Genomic DNA, 18,753 nt, shown 5'->3' with positions numbered 1-18,753 from the left:
TGAAATGTCTTATTGGTTTAGTGTTACTGGATAGTTCTTACGGACATGTGAAGCAGAGGGGAGGGAAGTGACGGAATGATTTAGATTGTTTTGTTGTTGATTGTAACATTCATGAAACATCTTAGTCATGTAAACTTCACATTGTAGCACATACATTACATTTATACGTCAAGAGAGTTGTACTAGTTGTTGTAAGATATAAGTTGCCATCATTTGTAAGTGTGATCTTTATGTTGCATGCAATGTCAATGACTGTTTTGGATTTTTAAGTATTCGCAAGACTGAAAAAGCATGTTAGCCGACATGAGTTAAGGCACAATTTGCACAGCATGATAAGTACAGTGGGTCTTGGCTGCAAATGAAGACCGATTGCAAAGAGTTGCATACAGGACAGGTAGCACAAGGTCAAAGAAGGCATCCAATACATCAMATAGAAACACAACCACAGCAGCCTCTAGGACAGACATCACATAGTAATACAACAGAATACACCGAAACAACTGGAACTAYCTACAGAGGCTGTATACCACATTTGACAAGTAGGAATGCAAATTATTTTAAGTACTGAAATTCTTCAAAAATACATATTCACTATAAAATAGGGAATTGATTTAAAAACAGACGCTTTCAAATAAACTCCAGAAGCAGGAATCTACTGTAGCCAAATATTCATTTAAAAGTACTTAAAATACAGGGCCTAGGTATATCTGTGTATAGCTGGACAGGAAAGGTTGGCGTTAGCTCATGCTCTCTACAGSAGCAGCAAATGGAACGCAGTGATCCAACTGTTGAACACCATTTCACCGTCACTCGTCTGATCAACAACCAATTAGATATCCTTGAATTTTTCCAGGCAACCAATAACAGATCGTAAAAAGATCAGCCATTGTGTAACAGATTGGGCCTTATCAAAGTGATTTGATTGGTGTTCCCTTGAGAGAGAGGTAGGTGAGATACATAGACATAGGAGGATCCTGACAGAATTAGGTAAAGCTAGGAGCGGATTGGTTGAAAGGAGAATAAAGTAGTCAGGCGGCGTACCAAGCTCTCCTCTCTCTCCTCCYGGCACGGCTACACAAGTCAAGCACCCCACACACAGAGAGAGAAATACACCATAGGAGAAAACACGGATTAGAGACAACAGGGTCCAAACAAAAACATGACAAAACAATGACAAAAGATTAACATTACAAATATACACAGACGGTAACAGCGTGGCATTATGACATGAGAGTGCAGCAACATTAACATAAGGCACAGAGTCAAACCAGCTGTCAACTTTGGGGAAATAAAATGGAAGCATCCACAGCTCAGTTCAGCCACATTTAATATCTGACAATGTAGCTTAGGGCTGGGCGATAAATCAATATCAGAGGTAATTACTTCCCTCAATAACGATATAAAAACGTTTAGATTCCTTTTGTTAATGTCGATATAGAATAATTAGGTACAGCAGTCCATTTCACCTCTGTGACGMARCAGGAACGCGCRGAGAAGTGACAATATGCACGTGGAGAGGTATGCGCCCACTAAAAACCACATAGCACCTYGAGTGATGGAGTAGCCAMTATTAACCACGAACAACRAAGAAATKATTGATAAAAAGGGTTAAACTGTTTCAATAATTTGGAAGTGGTTTGGCTTTTTGAAGTCCGACAAAGAGCAGAGCAATGTTCGGTGCMAATTGTGCCGTAGACAGGTGGCTACGAAGTCTGGTAATACGACAAACCTTTTTCAACATCTGAAGMAAAATCACTCTTTGGAACATGCAGGAAGTTTGAGTTTGCTCCACGGTATTGATAAACACCACTCAAGCACTAGCCAAATCTAGGGATGTTTGCCCGAAGCAGTCAACACTGACAGCGTTTATGCCCTACATGCAAACATTGAAAAGACAAAGACATCACAAATGCTATTATGCATTGCATTGCTCAGGACATGCTACCAATTAGCGTAGACGAAAAGGAAGGTTTCAAGAGGCTTATCAATTTAATTGACCCCAGGTATGTGCTCCCTGGCAGCAAACATGGAACAATTTTCCATGTGTAGCTCACAATTTTAACCTTTATTTAACTTGGCAAGTCAGTTAAGAACAATTTCTTATTTACAATGACGGCCTATGGGGGAACAGTGGGTTAACTGCCTTGTTCAGGGATAGAACGACAGATGTTTACCTTGTCAGCTCGGGGATTCGATCTAGCAACCTTTCGGTTACTGGCTTAACGCTCTAACCATGGTTTGTTCAGGCATTCTTGATTTGTTCAGGCATTCTTGATTTCAAAGCAGATATGCACCTTTTAAACATTATTTGATTAATATCGTGATAATTATCATTATCAAATGAAAAAATATAGATATTGTGATAATTTATTTGCCATATCGCCCAGCTCTATCGTAGCTACATACATCCAATGGGTAAATTAATCAGATGATGTGTTCATGGCCTTGGGGTGAAATAACGGAGGACTGAAATGTTATACTTGTGTAACATTGTCATTTTTCAGTAAATCTGCTTAGTTAATGTTTTACAGTTAATATTTCAGGAAATCAAATAAGTTATTTATGGAGCTTGGCCCATTGACAGAACRTTCTTGGGCTGGTAACCAGGAGACATTGTGGAGACTAGACATACAGTCATTTACAATTATCTATTCAATCCCTCATACAGACGGGCAGACGTGCGCGCACACACACACAAACGTTCAGGCAGGTTCCATATCAGACTCATATATATTCCAGTGTACAGTAATTGGGCTAAAGGTCGCTGCTCTGTATGTCAGGAGTGCATATCTGACAGTTGAGATAATTGCCAGTTGCAGTAGTAAAGTGGATGCGTTGCAATGTATGTTGGGATGACAGTGGTTGACGTGGCATGACTGGGGAGAGTCCTAGCAAGTCTAGACCTGAGTYTAATAAAAAGTTAGACATTTGATAGTATCAAACCTGCTATTRCACCGTAACAAACACCTAGYATAGCTTTTCAAGTACTGTTATAATACAGAATGATCTGTGCTATAGTATCCAATGGCTGAAGGTCTCTGAGTGTGTGTAAGTCAAGTGTATGTTTGTTTTTGTTTGCAAGATCTATGCGTGTGTGTCTGTGTGTCTGTGTCTGTGTTAATGCTGATTAGTCCCATCTTTCATTCAGACCACTGCACTGCCTGCTTTGAGGCCATCTGGTGCTCCATATGGTCACCCTCAGAGAACCAGTGTGTGTGTACAGTGTGTGTTCCTCACCAAGTGAAAAGTCTATGCACTTCTATAACAGATCAATAATGGCAAACACATCAGATCGATCCACGACAAACAACGGCACACAGAATCAAAACAAKTCTTTGACTTTAAAAARGTCTCAAAAATGATCGAAATGGTTGACAGGTTAATGTAGCATGGAATACGCAGCATCGTTAGGCCACAAATCCCACAAAAGCAGACTAGAGCAAACTGCAAACCACTGAGTGAATATTAATCAGCATGGTTTGWGATGATTACAGGAAATACAAAACAGACTTTTTAGAATCTTCATGTTAATCTAAATAGATAAAAATCACAATGAGGCAAGCGGATTGGTAAGAAGCTGCCGGAAGGTGATGTTACCTGGTCCTGAAAGCAGCCCAGTAGCCAGTCACAGGCTAGGGCCTGAGGAACCGAAAGATTTAAACTACATACTGGGGACTCATTTATCTGTAACACACAGGAGGAACCAATGTACAGCGGGGTTCAATGGCATGTTACACAAGGGAACAAAATGTACAGAAATGTACGTATAGGCCCAATATACTAGTAGTGCACGATTTAGTATACTAGTTTACTGTATGTTACACTACTTCATGCTGTAGCGTCATTGAATTAGTTTGAGACAAACAGTACGTTTAAATTGTGCACATAGGGTGAATACAAGAGCTAAGAAAATATTCCTATACATAGTGTGTAGCAGTGGAGGCTGCTAAAGGGAGAAGATTCATAATAATAATGCCTGGAACGGAGCGATTGGAATGGCATCAAACACATGGAAACCATGCGTTTGATGYATTTGATAGCATTCCACTAATTCCGCTAAAGCCATTACCACAAGCCCGTCCTCCCGATTAAGGTGCCACCAACCTCCTGTGGTGTGTAGGTTACTATGCTGGCCATCTCCCCTTTGCTGAGGACCCGGCATTGACTCGGCAATGTGGGTTAGCATAGCACACCCGCTAATGCTAAGCTACAATGCAAACAGGTTGGTTAAAGTAATGTGCTAGCAGACTGCGTCGGTCAACATGCTAAGCTAATATGCTAGCAGGTTGGATGGGGCTAACAAGCTAATAGGCTAGCTGGTTGGGAGGGTTGCACAGCCCAGKAGAATACGTAAATGTCGGTATGCATGCTGAAAGGAGGTGTGTTTACCTGAGAACCACCAGCGACGGGGATGACGCAGGTGAGGAGGTTTCCGATCACCGTTTCCAAGGGAACGCTGAGGCTATCTACGTGCACGGCGTAGATGAGCCCCAAACAGTTCTGGACAGGGGAGGCAACCAGTCAAAAGACAAGCACACACTTTCCTTACCTTGTAGTGAAATGACACAAACAGGGTTTGTGGGTGAAGAACACAACCTAAAGCAAAATACAGCCAAATCAAGCCTAGAGTTGTCTCAATCACTCTTTGTTGTAACAAGAAACATAGATGAGAAGTGCAATGGGAGTATCGGACAGGGACGTGCAGTATTGTTTTGAGGTGCGTTGTACCCTGAAGACCTCTGTGTGGTCCAGACGGGACACCAGCACCAGGCTCTTGGGGGCAAAGACCTGGGTCGGTTGGACCAGCCCTGGGACTTCRTCCTCATCCACCTCACTGGCCTCAGCTTTCTGTAGCTACACACACAGAAAGAGACAGAATATCATAGTGTACAGAACGTAGCCTACTTTGTGCAAATGTTCTATAGACGTATCATTAAACATCTAACGTCATATCACAGACGTCACATACAGCTTGGAACTTTTATAAACCATTACCTGTTTCGAATATGATCAGATCGTCTCATTTCCACAACTTTGTTGCCAGCGTAAAATGTTGGCACATTGTTGCTACACAGTACAGCTGTAACAATACCGTTACTGGTTCATAATGACATTGGCTCTTTCTCCTCCAGTCTCTCACCTGAGGGTTGTCCAGGCCCTCCCAGAACGTGAAACAGGCACAGTAGTGACGCTCTGAGTTGATGTCGGTCAAAACCGACACGAAGAACGACGGACGCTCCCTCTCTGGAACTAACTGCCATCCGTTGGGCTGACAGAACTGAGAGAGAAAAGGAGAGAGGGAGAAAGAGGAGGGAGAGGGCAAGATTGACAGAAAATGGGTCAAGGGGAGCAGGGGTCGAGAAAGAAGGGAAGGAGGAGGGAAAAGGGAATGAGGTGAAAGGGATAGGAGAGGGAGAGATAGATGACAGGAGAGGAACATACAGTATTAGTGGGCCGAATCCCGTTGTGGTATGTCACATGTCCCTACTCTGCATMTCTCTGTGACTCACCTCTGATCTCTAGCCTATCATTTGTTTATTTTCCACCGCTAGGCTATACCAAGTTAAGAAAACTTTCCACGTGTCAGAAATGATTAACCTTACACCCTTATTTTGGATCGGGGTGAGAAACAGGCTAAAAGCAAACCAAGGAATAACCATTGTTCTGTAAGCATTCATCTTGTAATACATAATGAACACTTAGGAATTCTTCAATATTGATTCTGGCAAAACACATTAGACAATAATGAGGTAAACAATACTGGAATAAGGGTTATTTGGGAGACATTAAATATACATTAACAGTAAATGATTCTGGGTTATGTAGATCCCTTCATGATTGCAGCCTTTCTTCAGGTACGGATGATGTACAGTTGAAGTCGGAAGTTTACATACACTTAGGTTGGAGTCATTAAAACTCGTTTTTCAACCACTCCACAAATTTCTTGTTAACAAACTATAGTTTTCGCAAGTCGGTTAGGACATCTACTTTGTGCATGACAAGTCATTTTTCCAACAATTATTTACAACAGATTTTTCACTTATAATTCACTGTATCACATTCCAGTGGCTCAGAGTTTACATACACTAAGTTGACTGTGCCTTTAAACGCTTGGAAAATTCAGAACATGATGTCATGGCTTTAGAAGCTTCTGATGGGCTAATTGGACATCATTTGAGTCAATTGGAGGTGTACCTGTGGATGTATTTCAAGGCCTACCTTCAAACTCAACTGCCTCTTTTGCTTGACATCATGGGAAAATCAAAAGAATCAGCCAAGACCTCAGAATTTTTGTTGTTGTTGACCTACACAGTCTGGTTCATCCTTGGGAGCAATTTCCAAAAGCCTGAAGGTATCAACGTTCATCTGTACAAACAATAGCACGCAAGTATAAACACCATGGAACCACGCAGCCATCATACGCTCAGGAAGAGACGCGTTCGGTCTCCTAGAGATGAACTACCTTGGTGCGAAAGGTGCAACTCAATCCCAAAACACAGCAAAGGACCTTGTGAAGATGCTGGGAGAAACAGGTACAAAAGTATCTAGTATCCACAGTAAAACGGAGTCCTATATTGACACAACCTGGAAGGCCACTCAGCAAGGATGAAGCCACTGCTCCAAAACCGCCATAAAAAAGCCAGACTACGGTTTGCAACTGCACATGGGAACAAAGAGCATACTTTTGGAGAAAGGTCTCTGGTCTGATGAAACAAAGATAGAACTGTTTGGCTATAATGACCATCGTTATGTTTGGAGGAAAACGGGGGGGCTTGCAAGCCGAAGGAACATCGTCCGCAACCGTTGAAGCACAGGGGTGGCAGCATCATGTTGTGGGTGCTTTGCTGCAGGAGGGACTGGTGCACTTCACAAAATAGATGGCATCATGAGGAGGAAGACATTATGTGGATATATTGAAGCAACATCTCAAGACGTCAGTCAGGAAGTTAAAGCTTGGTCGCAATCGGGTCTTGCAAATGGGACAACGACCCAAAGCATACTTCCAAAGTTTATGCCAAATGGCTTAAGCGACAACAAAGTCAAGGTATTGAAGTGGCCATCACAAAGCCCTGCCCTCACTCCCATAAAAATGGTGGGCAGAACTGAAAAAGCGTGCGCGAGCAAGGAGGCTACAAACTGACTCAGTTACACAGCTCTGTCAGGAGGAATGGGCCAAAATTCACCCAACTTATTGTGGGAAGCTTGTGGAAGGCTACCCGAAAGCGGTTGACCCAAGTTAAAACATTTAAAGGCAATGTTACCAAATACTATTGAGTGTATGTACACTTTTGACCCACTGGGAATGTGATGAAAGAATAAAATCTGAAATAAATCACTCACTACTATTATTCTGACATTTCACATTCTTAAAATAAAGTGGTGATCTAACTGACTTAAGACAGGGAATTGTTTACTAGGAATTAAATGCCAGGAATTGTGGAAAACCTGAGGTTTAAATGTATTCGGCTAAGGTGAATGTAAACTTCCGACTTCAACTGTATGTAGAATCGGGTAAATATGTAGGCAATTGTGCATTCGTTTGTGTGTGAGTTATGTTAGTTACATACCAGTTCGATGCCTTGTGGAAAGGGATTGTCCTCCCAGTCTTTCTCAGGAAAGCGCTGGAGAATGTGACCTTGGCCCTCACTGCCCCCTGGAGAAAGAGAGAGGGTGACAAAGATCAGGTCGGAACGCTTGATCAGAGAGCCGAGTTATCTGTCAGGGCCTAGTCCTCTACTGTAGGGCTGGGGATTGTCAGGGACCTCACCATACAATATTATTACAATTCTTAGGCGCCGATTCTATATGTATTGCAATTCGATACTGTGATTTTATGTTCCAAACATATTTCTCACTATATTKCTGCACAGAGACGAGAGAGCATGAGAAAATTAGCCTAACTGACCTAAGACAGGGAATTTTTACTAGGATGAAAATGTCAGGAATTGTGAAAAACTGAGTTTAAATGTATTTGGCTAAGGTGTATGTAAACTTCCAACCAACTGTATATGTGACCAATAAAATTAGATGTTGTACTGAGGAAAGCCGTATTGCATGCTCAAGAATGTGCTGGTTCTCATACCGCTGCTGCCATTTCAATGGCATTTGAGAACATGTTGGAAACATGAACACTCCTAGCTCCATTCAAACAACTGACTCGAGAAATCAGCTCAACTGCGTCTGCAGCAGACGTGATACCCTCTGTCATGGCATTGAAGCGCCTGCTCAATAAAATTGYCGACACAGACCATGGGGTTAAAACTTACAAAAGTACTTGAGGCTGTGAACAAGCGATTCGGTGGCATTCTCTCTGAGCCTCTTTACTGTGTCGCCACCATGCTYGATGCTAGGTACAAGGACCTCTACTTCGATGCAGACAAGAAACAGGGTTAACGTGAAATGTTACATACACAGCTGGACAAGATGGAAACGGACACAGTGACAGCGGGCACCGAGAAGAGAGGCCACCGGACAGACAGAGCTGAAACTTCACTGCTTGACATGCATGATGAAATCCCGGTTGAGAATGAAACGACTCGGTCCTCCCGAGTGGGGCAGTGGGTCTAAGCACTGCATCGCAGCGCTACGCTGTGCCACGAGAGATTCTGAGTTGGAGTCCAGGTTCTGTTGCAGCCGGAGGAGACCCTATGGGGCGGCGCACAATTGGCCCAACGTCGTCGCGGTTAGGGGAGGGTTTTGGCTGGCCAGGCCGGGCGCAGTGAATGCTGACAATGGTCGCCAGGTGTACAGGCGTTTCCTCCGACACATTGGTGCGCGCTGGATTCCGGGGTAAGTGGGCATCTATGTCCAAGAAGATTGCGTCTTGGTTAGGTTGTGTTTCGGAGGACGCGGCTCTTTGACTTTCGCCTCTCACGAGTCGTACGGGCGTTGCAGCGATGAGACAAGACTAACTACCAATTGGATACCACGAAATGGGGAGAAAAAAGATAATGAAACGATGAACAAATGAAAACAGCACAGCAAGTAAGTGAAGAAATCAGTTTAGATTATATTTTACTGGTAATGGAGCACACTTAAATGCCAACAAAATAACTTTTGGTCAGTGTGATGTGGTGTGTGTAACCTTTATTTAACTAGGCAAGTCAGTTAAGAACAAATTCTATTTACAATGACGGCCCACCCCCTACGACGCTGGGCCAATTGTGCACCGCCCAATGGGACTCCCAATCATGGCCAGATGTGTTACAGCCTGGATTCGAACCAGGGACTGTAGTGATGCCTCTTGCACRGAGATGCAGTGCCTTAAAACACACACGCGCAGTGGTTTAACTATTTAACTGTACTAGAATGCTTAAAAGGCAGCTAAAATGTTAAATATCGGTATAATTTTGGGGGGGGGGGGCAAGGAAAATATTGTATATCGGCAAAAATGTAATAAAATCGGTGCATCCCAAGTATTTACATTTTAGTCACTTAGCAGATGCTCTTACTCATATATTTTCATATTTCTTTCAGTACTGGTACCCCCGTGGGAATCGAACCCACAACCCTGGCGTTGCAAGCGCCATGCTCTACCAACTGAGGACAGGACTGTACATATGCCTCCTATCTACACAAATTACTCATCATATAAAATAMATTTCCAAGACTAGCCACCTCTAATTACCTGGCTCCATCTGCACCTTTGTTTAAGAAACTCAATATCKTGTCTATTTATGACATTGATGTACGCCAATTACGCACTTTCATCACCAAAAACTCATACCTCCCAGACAATTTACCAACACCCTTCAATGGATTCTGCCAGGTTAATTCTGAAATCCATCTATATAGAAAGACACACTGCGATAACCTTCACCCTCCCAACTGCCACACCTCGCATAGAGAATTGGCTATCAGACAGAGGTACCATACACTCTGGAATTCTTTTCTTCACAATTCAAAAACCTCATGAAGCAAAGACTGGGAATCAGCCTGATGAACCAAACTACTCAGTAATCTCACTCACACACACTGTTTTGTGATTGCTGATCGGTTCATTTGTACATTTATGAGTAGTGGGTTTTGTTATCCGTTTWAACAAACCTTTCTTATTTTTGTACTTATGTATTGTATATAGTTTGTGGTGTGGTTTTTACAGTATATAAGGCCCTTCCAACCACACCTACACAGTTTATATATTGGTTTTTATCTGTATTGTTTTTTTATCACTTATTGTTTTGAGTGCAAATAAATTAAACCTAAAAGTCTGGGGATATGCAACTGTATCGATTTTTCCCGCCCATCACTATCTTACTCTCAGTCTGTCTTAAAGAAAAAGATGAGCTCAATGCCACAAACTGTTACATCATGACACAGTTATTGTTGACACAGTGGTTTAGGTACCTCTAGTCTAAGGGCTCAGACACACCAATAGTGTTTGCTGGGCAGGAGTACTTCACCTCTGAATGTAATTTTCAAATTGAGTGTGCACAGATTTTACATGTACTGTAGAGTCGCATGAAAAATGTTGGCAGACAGACATCTAAAGCGGGTGGTCCCTATAACAAAAGCTCGATCAGCAGACGAATGCTAGATCCACATTCGTGTAATGTGTGTGAGTGTGTGAGCCTTAAACCTGGCCTTGAGGGATCATGACCCAGAAGGGACTGGCCTTGTTCCAGGCTGTCTCACTAATAAGCAAACACTTTCTTGGCACAACGCTCTTGCGATTCTTCCCAAACACAGTATGATTTCTCTTCAGAATTCAGCTAAGACATTAGTGCTGCTCATCTTAGCAGAATGACAAAAGCCTTCTTATGTAACCTCTACAAATCACTGTTAACCATCGTTTGAGCTTCTCTGTCCAGACAGTCGTCTTCACACAGAATTCACTTTGTTGCGTCACAGCATGGGACTAGTCACTGAAAGAGACATTATTCCCAAAGTAAAGGAAGAGAGAGTTTGTGGTTGAATGCTGTGTCAGTCTGAGAAAATAATAAAAGCCTCAGGCTCTTTATCACGGGGAACAAAACCCGGAGCCCGGTAAGCCCAGYCACAATACAACCAACTAGGGCAGGCAGACAACTCCCAAAACCAAACACACAGATGGGAAGGAAATAGCCTACTCATCCTCTCTTCTGCACTCKCTCCTTCCCCCAAGTGTTCTCTTACTCCATCTCACCTGTGCTACCATCCCCGTCTCGCGATAAGATGGGAGTCATGAGACAGTGGGTTGCGTTCAGTAGACCAGCTGTCCTTCATTCCTGACCACTTAAAAAAAAACATTCTAGTGTCAAAACCCCATGATGACCAGTCAAACACAGAGCTGCAGGAATGCAGGCAGCCAGCCTTTCATATTACATGTACTCTGTCATTCGTTTAAAACACCACTCAAGTTCTGTCTAAACAGAGGCCAGGGAAGGAATTTAAATGTTCAACTTTCTTATCGCACTGCTGTTTATTAATTTAGACCTACTTCGTGCTACATTAAGTGATGTGCAGGCAGCATAGAAGGGAGGGGATGGCTAGTAGTAGATTATCAATAGTACCTAAATGATCCATACTGCAATACCACTTACAATGCATGTCCAATACATTCCTTTATTTTATGTAGTATGCTAGCGTGGATATTGGAACGTATTGTTTCAGTGGCAGCCAGGCGGTGGTGAAGAGTGTGTTTTCTACACGTACTCAGAGGACCTCCTCAGTGGTGGACTGTAAACTGACTGAGTTCATAAAAACTTCCTTAAGGTTTGGCTCTGTGAGCTTCAGCACGTAGCACAGTAGTTAGTGTGTGTGTGTGTGTCTTTATTTCACAGAACATAGTCCTCATGCATTTTGTGTGGTGTGAGCAAGTGCACGTAGTATATTGAATGGGTTAATATGTGCAATAAGAGCTTGCGTGACCAACAAATCTGTCGAAGGGAGAATATTTGACAGTACTGTCTGTTACTACATGCACGTGGCCTGGCCAGTGTTTACACATCTGTGTTTGCAATGCAATTAGTCTAGGGCTGGGCAATACGGCCTAAAAATCATATATTTTTCAAACATATGGGCGATTCACAATATACACTGAGTGTACAAAACATTAAGAACACCTTTCCTCCCCTTCATCTACGCTGATCGAAGTGGATTTAACAAGTGACATCAATAAGGGATCATAGCTTTCACCTGGATTCACCTGGTCAGTTGATGTCATGGAAAGAGCAGGTGTTCATAACGATTCGTAAACTCTGTGTATAGAGGCCTCCCGCGGTCTATGGCACTGCATCACGACAGACCCGGGTTGATCCCAGGCTGTGTCAGCAGCCAGCCGTGACCTGGAGACCCATGAGGCAGCTCACAATTGGCTCTGCGTCGTCCGGGTTAGGGGAAGGTTTGGCCGGCCGGGATTTCCTTGTCCCATCGCACTGTAGCAACGCCTTGTGGCGGGCCGGGTGCCTGCAAGCTGACACTGGTCGCCAGCTGGCCTTCCGCAACAACAAACTCGCAAATAATGTAATCATTTTATTTAAATWGTTTARAAKATTTTTTTGCAATAATCACTGATCTGGCATTCAAGTCTATGAAAATGCTCTTGTTACTAATTTAACCAAAACCATGCATAATGCACATTCACTAATAATAACCAACTTTTTGTAGTAGGCATTATAGAAAATTAGGTCTCAAACAATCTCTCAACACAAGCCCACGTGTCAGTGAGTAGCCAGCTTATCTTTATATTTAAAGTCTTGCCAACTTGGATCTATTTGCTAGCTAACAAGGTTAAACAGTTGATTTGTTATGAACACACCCGTCCGTCCGTCTCCAACTGTTTGAACAGCATACTAGCCTGTCCACTTTGTTCAGATGTTGAAATAAAGTGGCCTACCTTATTCCTMAGAATGAGAACGAGTTGCCAATTCCTTATATAATAGTTTTTTATCCTCATGCATATTTATAAAACAGACTAGGCAGATGGTATAACAGTCTGTGGCTAAAATGCTGCTAGCGGTACCCGCGTGAGACAGAAACKGAGCATTCATTTTCCAGAATCAGAATCAATTAAACACAATTAAACATCAAACACTCCCGTTTTAGTAGGGTCTGCTTTTCAAGCAATTAGAGGGGTTGTCGTCTATTATAGTAAAATAGTGTCTCAATGTGTTTGTGTCCATATGACTGATTCTGTTTGACAAAACCTCAAATGCAAACAGCCAGTGGAGGATCACAAATGCAAATAGCCTTGTTGTCAGAGGATCTTTCATCTTTGTTGTTGTGAGTGGCATGGGGAGGGGCTTGGTGTGTGGGGGAGGGGCTTGGTGTGTAAATGGGAAGGTGCACAGTCACAGCAGAAGGAGTGAAGGAGACAAGACCAAAAAGACAACGTGAACAAGCGGACATTAGCGTTCATAAAAATGAGGAAAAAAATACTCGATCTGATAGATACATTTCCCAGCGCTACATGAGTCAATCGTAACGTGGTACGTAGGCAGTGGCACATCACCTATGTGAATTTTGATGGTGCTGCTTTTTGACTCCAACACCAGTGTTACACTAATGCAGACATCCTGATGTCATACTAGGGAAATTGTGTTTACATAGCTAGGGCTTCCTGGCCCAAAGTCAGAGCAGGTCCACTGAGGCCATGGCCCAGTGAGTCCCAGGAGCAGGGCTGTTTTTGGTAAAACACCACGGTAAATCTGGAGGTGGAAACACAAAAATCTGAGGATTTTTAGTAAAACGCCAGGGTAAATCTTCAGTGGAACTGGAGTCACTGGGCCCAGTAGTAACATTTACCCTCCATACAAACCCCCTTCACTGTTATAAATTTGTAAGTCGCTCTGGATAAGAGCGTCTGCTAAATGACTTAAATGTAAATGTAAATAAATTTAATGATAACACCACAACAAACTTACAGTAACCTAAAATGACCTTTAATAATAATGTTTCACAAAAGACTACAGTTACCATAACAGACACAGTCAGGTACACACCCTGTGATTCCTCTGCCACTAGGTTGAKCTATGTTATCAGCCTTGAGCAGTGATTGGTGTGGATATAGTAAAATTTTTTTGTTGTGGTGTTATCATTTATTTATTTATAACAGTGAAGGGGGTTGTATGGAGGGTAATGTTACTACTGGCCAGTGACTCCAGTTCCACTGAAGATTTACCCTGGCGTTTTACTAAAATCCTCAGATTTTTGTGTTTCCACCTCCAGATTACGTGGTGTTTTACCAAAAAAGCCCTGCTCCTGGGACTCACTGGGCATGGCCCTAGCTATGTAAACACAATTTCCCTAGTATGACATCAGGTGTCTGCATTAGTGTAAACTGGTGTTGGAGTCAAAAAGCAGCACCATCAAAATTCACATAGGTGATGTGCCACTGCCTACGTACCACGTTACGATTGACTCATGTAGCGCTGGGAAATGTATCTATCAGATCGAGTATTTTTTCCCTCATTTTTTATGAACGCTAATGTCCGCTTGTTCACGTTGTCTTTTGGTCTTGTCTCCTTCACTCTTCTGCTGTGACTGTGCACTTCCCATTTACACACCAAGCCCTCCCCCACACACCAAGCCCTCCATGCCACTCACAACAACAAAGATGAAAGTCCTCTGACAACAAGGCTATTTGCATTTGTGATCCTCCACTGGCTGTTTGCATTTGAGGTTTGTCAAACAGAATCAGTCATATGGACACAAACACATTGAGACACTATTTTACTATAATAGACGACAACCCTCTAATTGCTTGAAAAGCAGACCCTACTAAAACGGAGTGTTTGATGTTTAATTGTGTTTAATTGATTCTGATTCTGGAAAATGAATGCTCAGTTTCTGTCTCACGCGGTACCGCTAGCAGCATTTTAGCCACAGACTGTTATACCATCTGCCTAGTCTGTTTTTAAATATGCATGAGGATAAAAAACTATTATATAAGGAATTGGCAACTCGTTCTCATTCTGAGGAATAAGGTAGGCCACTTTATTTCAACATCTGAAAAAGGGACAGGCAGTATGCTGTCAAAGTTGGAGACGAGGAGACGGGACGGTGTGTTCATAACAATCAACTGTTTAACCTTGTTAGCTAGCAAATAGATCCAAGTTGGCAAGACTTTAAATATAAAGATAAGCTGCTACTCACTGACACGTGGGCTTGTGTTGAGAGATTGTTTGAGACCTAATTTCTATAATGCTACTACAAAAAGTTGGTTATTATTAGTGATGTGGCATTAGCATGGTTTTGGTTAAATTAGTAACAAGAGCATTTTCATAGACTTGAATGCCAGATCAGTGATTATTGCAAAAAAACTTTAAACAATTTAAATAAATTATTACATTATTTGCGAGTTTGTTGTTGCGGAAGGCCAGCTGGCGACCAGTGTCAGCTTGCAGGCACCGGCCCCCACAAGGCGTTGCTACAGTGCGATGGGACAAGGAAATCCCGGCCGGCAAACCTTCCCGTAACCCGGACGACGCAGAGCAATTGTGAGCTGCCTCATGGGTCTCCAGGTCACGGCTGGCTCTGACACAGCCTGGGATCAACCCGGTCTGTCGTGATGCAGTGCCATAGACCGCGGGAGGCTCTATACACAGAGTTTACGAATCGTTATGAACACCTGCTCTTTCCATGACATCAACTGACCAGGTGAATCCAGGTGAAAGCTATGATCCCTTATTGATGTCACTTGTTAAATCCACTTCGATCAGCGTAGTGAAGGGGAAGGAAAGGTGTTCTTAATGTTTTGTACACTCAGTGTATATTGTGAATCGCCATATGTTTGAAAAAATATATGATTTTTAGGCGTATGCCCAGCCCTAGACTAATTGCATTGCAAACACAGATGTGTAAACACTGGCCAGGCCACGTGCATGTAGTAACAGACAGTACTGTCAAATATTCTCCCTTCGACAGATTTGTTGGTCACGCAAGCTCTTATGCACATATTAACCATTCACATATCTACGTGCACTTGTCACCCACACAAAATGCATGAGGACTATGTTCTGTGAAATAAAGACACACACACACACACTACTACCTGTGCTACGTGCTGAAGCTACAGAGCCAAACTTAAGGAAGTTTTATGAACTCAGTCAGTTTACAGTCACCACTGAGGAGGTCCTCTGAGTACGTGTAGAAAACACACTCTTCACCACCGCTGCTGCACTGAAACAATACGTTCCAATATCCACGCTAGCATACTACATAAAATAAAGGAATGTATTGGACATGCATGTAAGTGGTATTGCAGTATGGATCATTTATGTACTTTGATAATCTACTACTAGCATCCCTCCTCTCTATGCTGCTGCACATCACTTAATGTAGCACGAAGTAGGTCTAAATTAATAACAGCAGTGCGATAAGAAGTTGAACATTTAAATTCCTTCCTGCTCTGTTTAGACAGAACTTGAGTGGTGTTTTAAACGAATGACAGAGTACATGTAATATGAAAGGCTGGCTGCCTGCATTCCTGCAGCTCTGTGTTTGACTGGTCATATGGGGTTTGACACTAGAATGTTTTTTTTTAAGTGGTCAGGAATGAAGGACAGCTGGTCTACTGAACGCAACATTGTCTCATGACTCCCATCTTTCGCGAGACGGGGATGGTAGCACAGGTGAGATGGAGTAAGAGACACTTGGGGAAGGAAGAGTGCAGAAGAGAGTGAGGTAGGCTATTTCTTCCCATCTGTGTGTTTGGTTTTGGGAGTTGTCTGCCTGCCCTAGTTGGTTGTATTGTGGCTGGCTTACCGGGTCCGGTTTTGTTCCCGTGATAAGAGCTGAGGCTTTTATTATTTTCTCAGACTGACACAGCATTCAACCACAAACTCTCTCTTCCTTTACTTTGGGAATAATGTCTCTTTCATGGACTAGTCATGCTGTGACACAAAGTGAATTCTGTGTGAAGACGACTGTCTGGACAGAGAAGCTCAAACGATGGTTAACAGTGATTTGTAGAGGTTACATAAGAAGGCTTTTGTCATTCTGCTAAGATGAGCAGCACTAATGTCTTAGCTGAATTCTGAAGAGAAATCATACTGTGTTTGGAAGAATCGCAAGAGCGTTGTGCAAGAAGTGTTTGCTTATTAGTGAGGCAGCCTGGAACAAGGCCAGTCCCTTCTGGGTCATGATCCCTCAAGGCCAGGTTTAGGCTCACACACATTACACGAATGTGGATAGCATCGTCTGCTGATCGAGCTTTGTTATAGGGACACCCGCTTTAGATGTCTGTCTGCCAACATTTTTATGCGACTCTACAGTACATGTAAAATCTGTGCCACACATTTGAAAATTACATTCAGAGGTGAATATCCTGCCCAGCAAACACTATTGGTGTGTCTGAGCCTTAGACAGAGGTACCTAAACCACTGTTCAACAATAACTGTGTCATGATGTACAGTTTGTGGCATTGAGCTCATCTTTTTCTTTAAGACAGACTGAGAGTAAGATAGTGATGGGCGGGAAAATCGATACAGTTGCATATCCCAGACTTTTAGGTTTAATTTTTTGACCAACAATAAGTGATAAAACACATTACAGATAAAACCAATATATAAACTGTGTAGGTGTGGTTGGAAGGGCTTATATACTGTAAAACCACACACAAACTATATACAATACATAAGTACAAAAATAGAAAGGTTGTTTAAACGGATAACAAAACCCACTACTCATAAATGTCAAATGAACCGATCAGCATCACAAAACGTGTGTGTGAGTGGATTACTGAGTAGTTTGGTTCATCAGGCTGATTCCAGTCTTTGCTTCATGAGTTTTTGAATTGTGAGAAAAAGAATTCCAGAGTGTGGTACTCTGTCTGATAGCCAATTCTATGCGAGTGTGGCAGTTGGAGGGTGAAGTTATCGCAGTGTGTCTTCTATATAGATGGATTTCAGAATTACCTGGCAGATCCATTGAGGGTGTTGGTAAATTGTCTGGAGGTATGAGTTTTTGGTGATGAAAGTGCGTAATTGGCGTACATCAATGTCATAAATAGACACGATATTGAGTTTCTTAAACAAAGGTGCAGATGGAGCAGGTAATTAGAGGTGCTAGTCTTGGAATGTATTTTATATGATGAGTAATTTGTGTAGATAGGAGGCATATGTACGTCCTGTCCTCAGTTGGTAGAGCATGGGCTTGCAACGCCAGGGTTGTGGGTTCGATTCCCAGGGGTACCAGTACTGAAAGAAATATGAAATATATTGAGTAGAGCATCTGCTAAGTGACTAAAATGTAATACTTGGGATGCACCGATTGTATTAAATTTTTGCCGATAACAATATTTTCCTTGCCCCCCCCCCCAAAATTATACCGATATTTAACATTTTAGCTGCCTTTTAAGCATTCTAGTTACAGTTAAATAGTTAAACCACTGCGCGTGTGTGTTTTAAGGACTGCATCTCTGTGCAGAGGCATCACTACAGTCCCTGGTTCGAATCCAGGCTGTAACACATCTGGCATGATTGGGAGTCCCATTGGGCGGTGCACAATTGGCCAGCGTCGTAGGGGTGGGCGTCATTGTAAATGAATTTTTTCTAACTGACTTGCTAGTTAAATAAAGGTTCAACACACCACATCACACCTGACAAAAGTTATTTTGTTGCATTTAAGTGTGCTCCCATTACAGTAAAATATAATCTAAACTGATTCTTTCACTTACTTGCTGTGCTGTTTCATTTGTTCAGTCGTTTCATTTATTTTTTTCTCCCCAATTCGTGGTATCAATTGGTAGTTAGTCTTGTCTCATCGTGCAACGCCGTACGGACTCGTGAGAGGCGAAGTCAAGAGCCGCGCGTCTCCGAAACACAACTAACC

At 42.5% G+C, this 18,753-nt stretch overlaps 1 protein-coding gene across 1 annotated transcript in view; it reads right to left on the bottom strand.

Moving 5' to 3' along the window:
• The window catches only part of LOC111951396 (myotubularin-related protein 5-like), a 95,423-nt gene that overhangs the window by 33,821 nt on the left and 42,849 nt on the right, over positions 1-18,753 (bottom strand). Inside the window, 4 exon segments of the mRNA XM_023969459.2 lie at positions 4,390-4,500; positions 4,729-4,854; positions 5,141-5,278; positions 7,569-7,654. Coding sequence (XP_023825227.2) covers positions 4,390-4,500; positions 4,729-4,854; positions 5,141-5,278; positions 7,569-7,654 — 461 coding nt within the window.

Source organism: Salvelinus sp. IW2-2015, linkage group LG24 (genome assembly GCF_002910315.2).
Source record: "Salvelinus sp. IW2-2015 linkage group LG24, ASM291031v2, whole genome shotgun sequence".
NCBI classification, from domain to species: domain Eukaryota; kingdom Metazoa; phylum Chordata; class Actinopteri; order Salmoniformes; family Salmonidae; genus Salvelinus; species Salvelinus sp. IW2-2015.
This window is presented reverse-complemented; position numbering and strand designations above follow the sequence as displayed.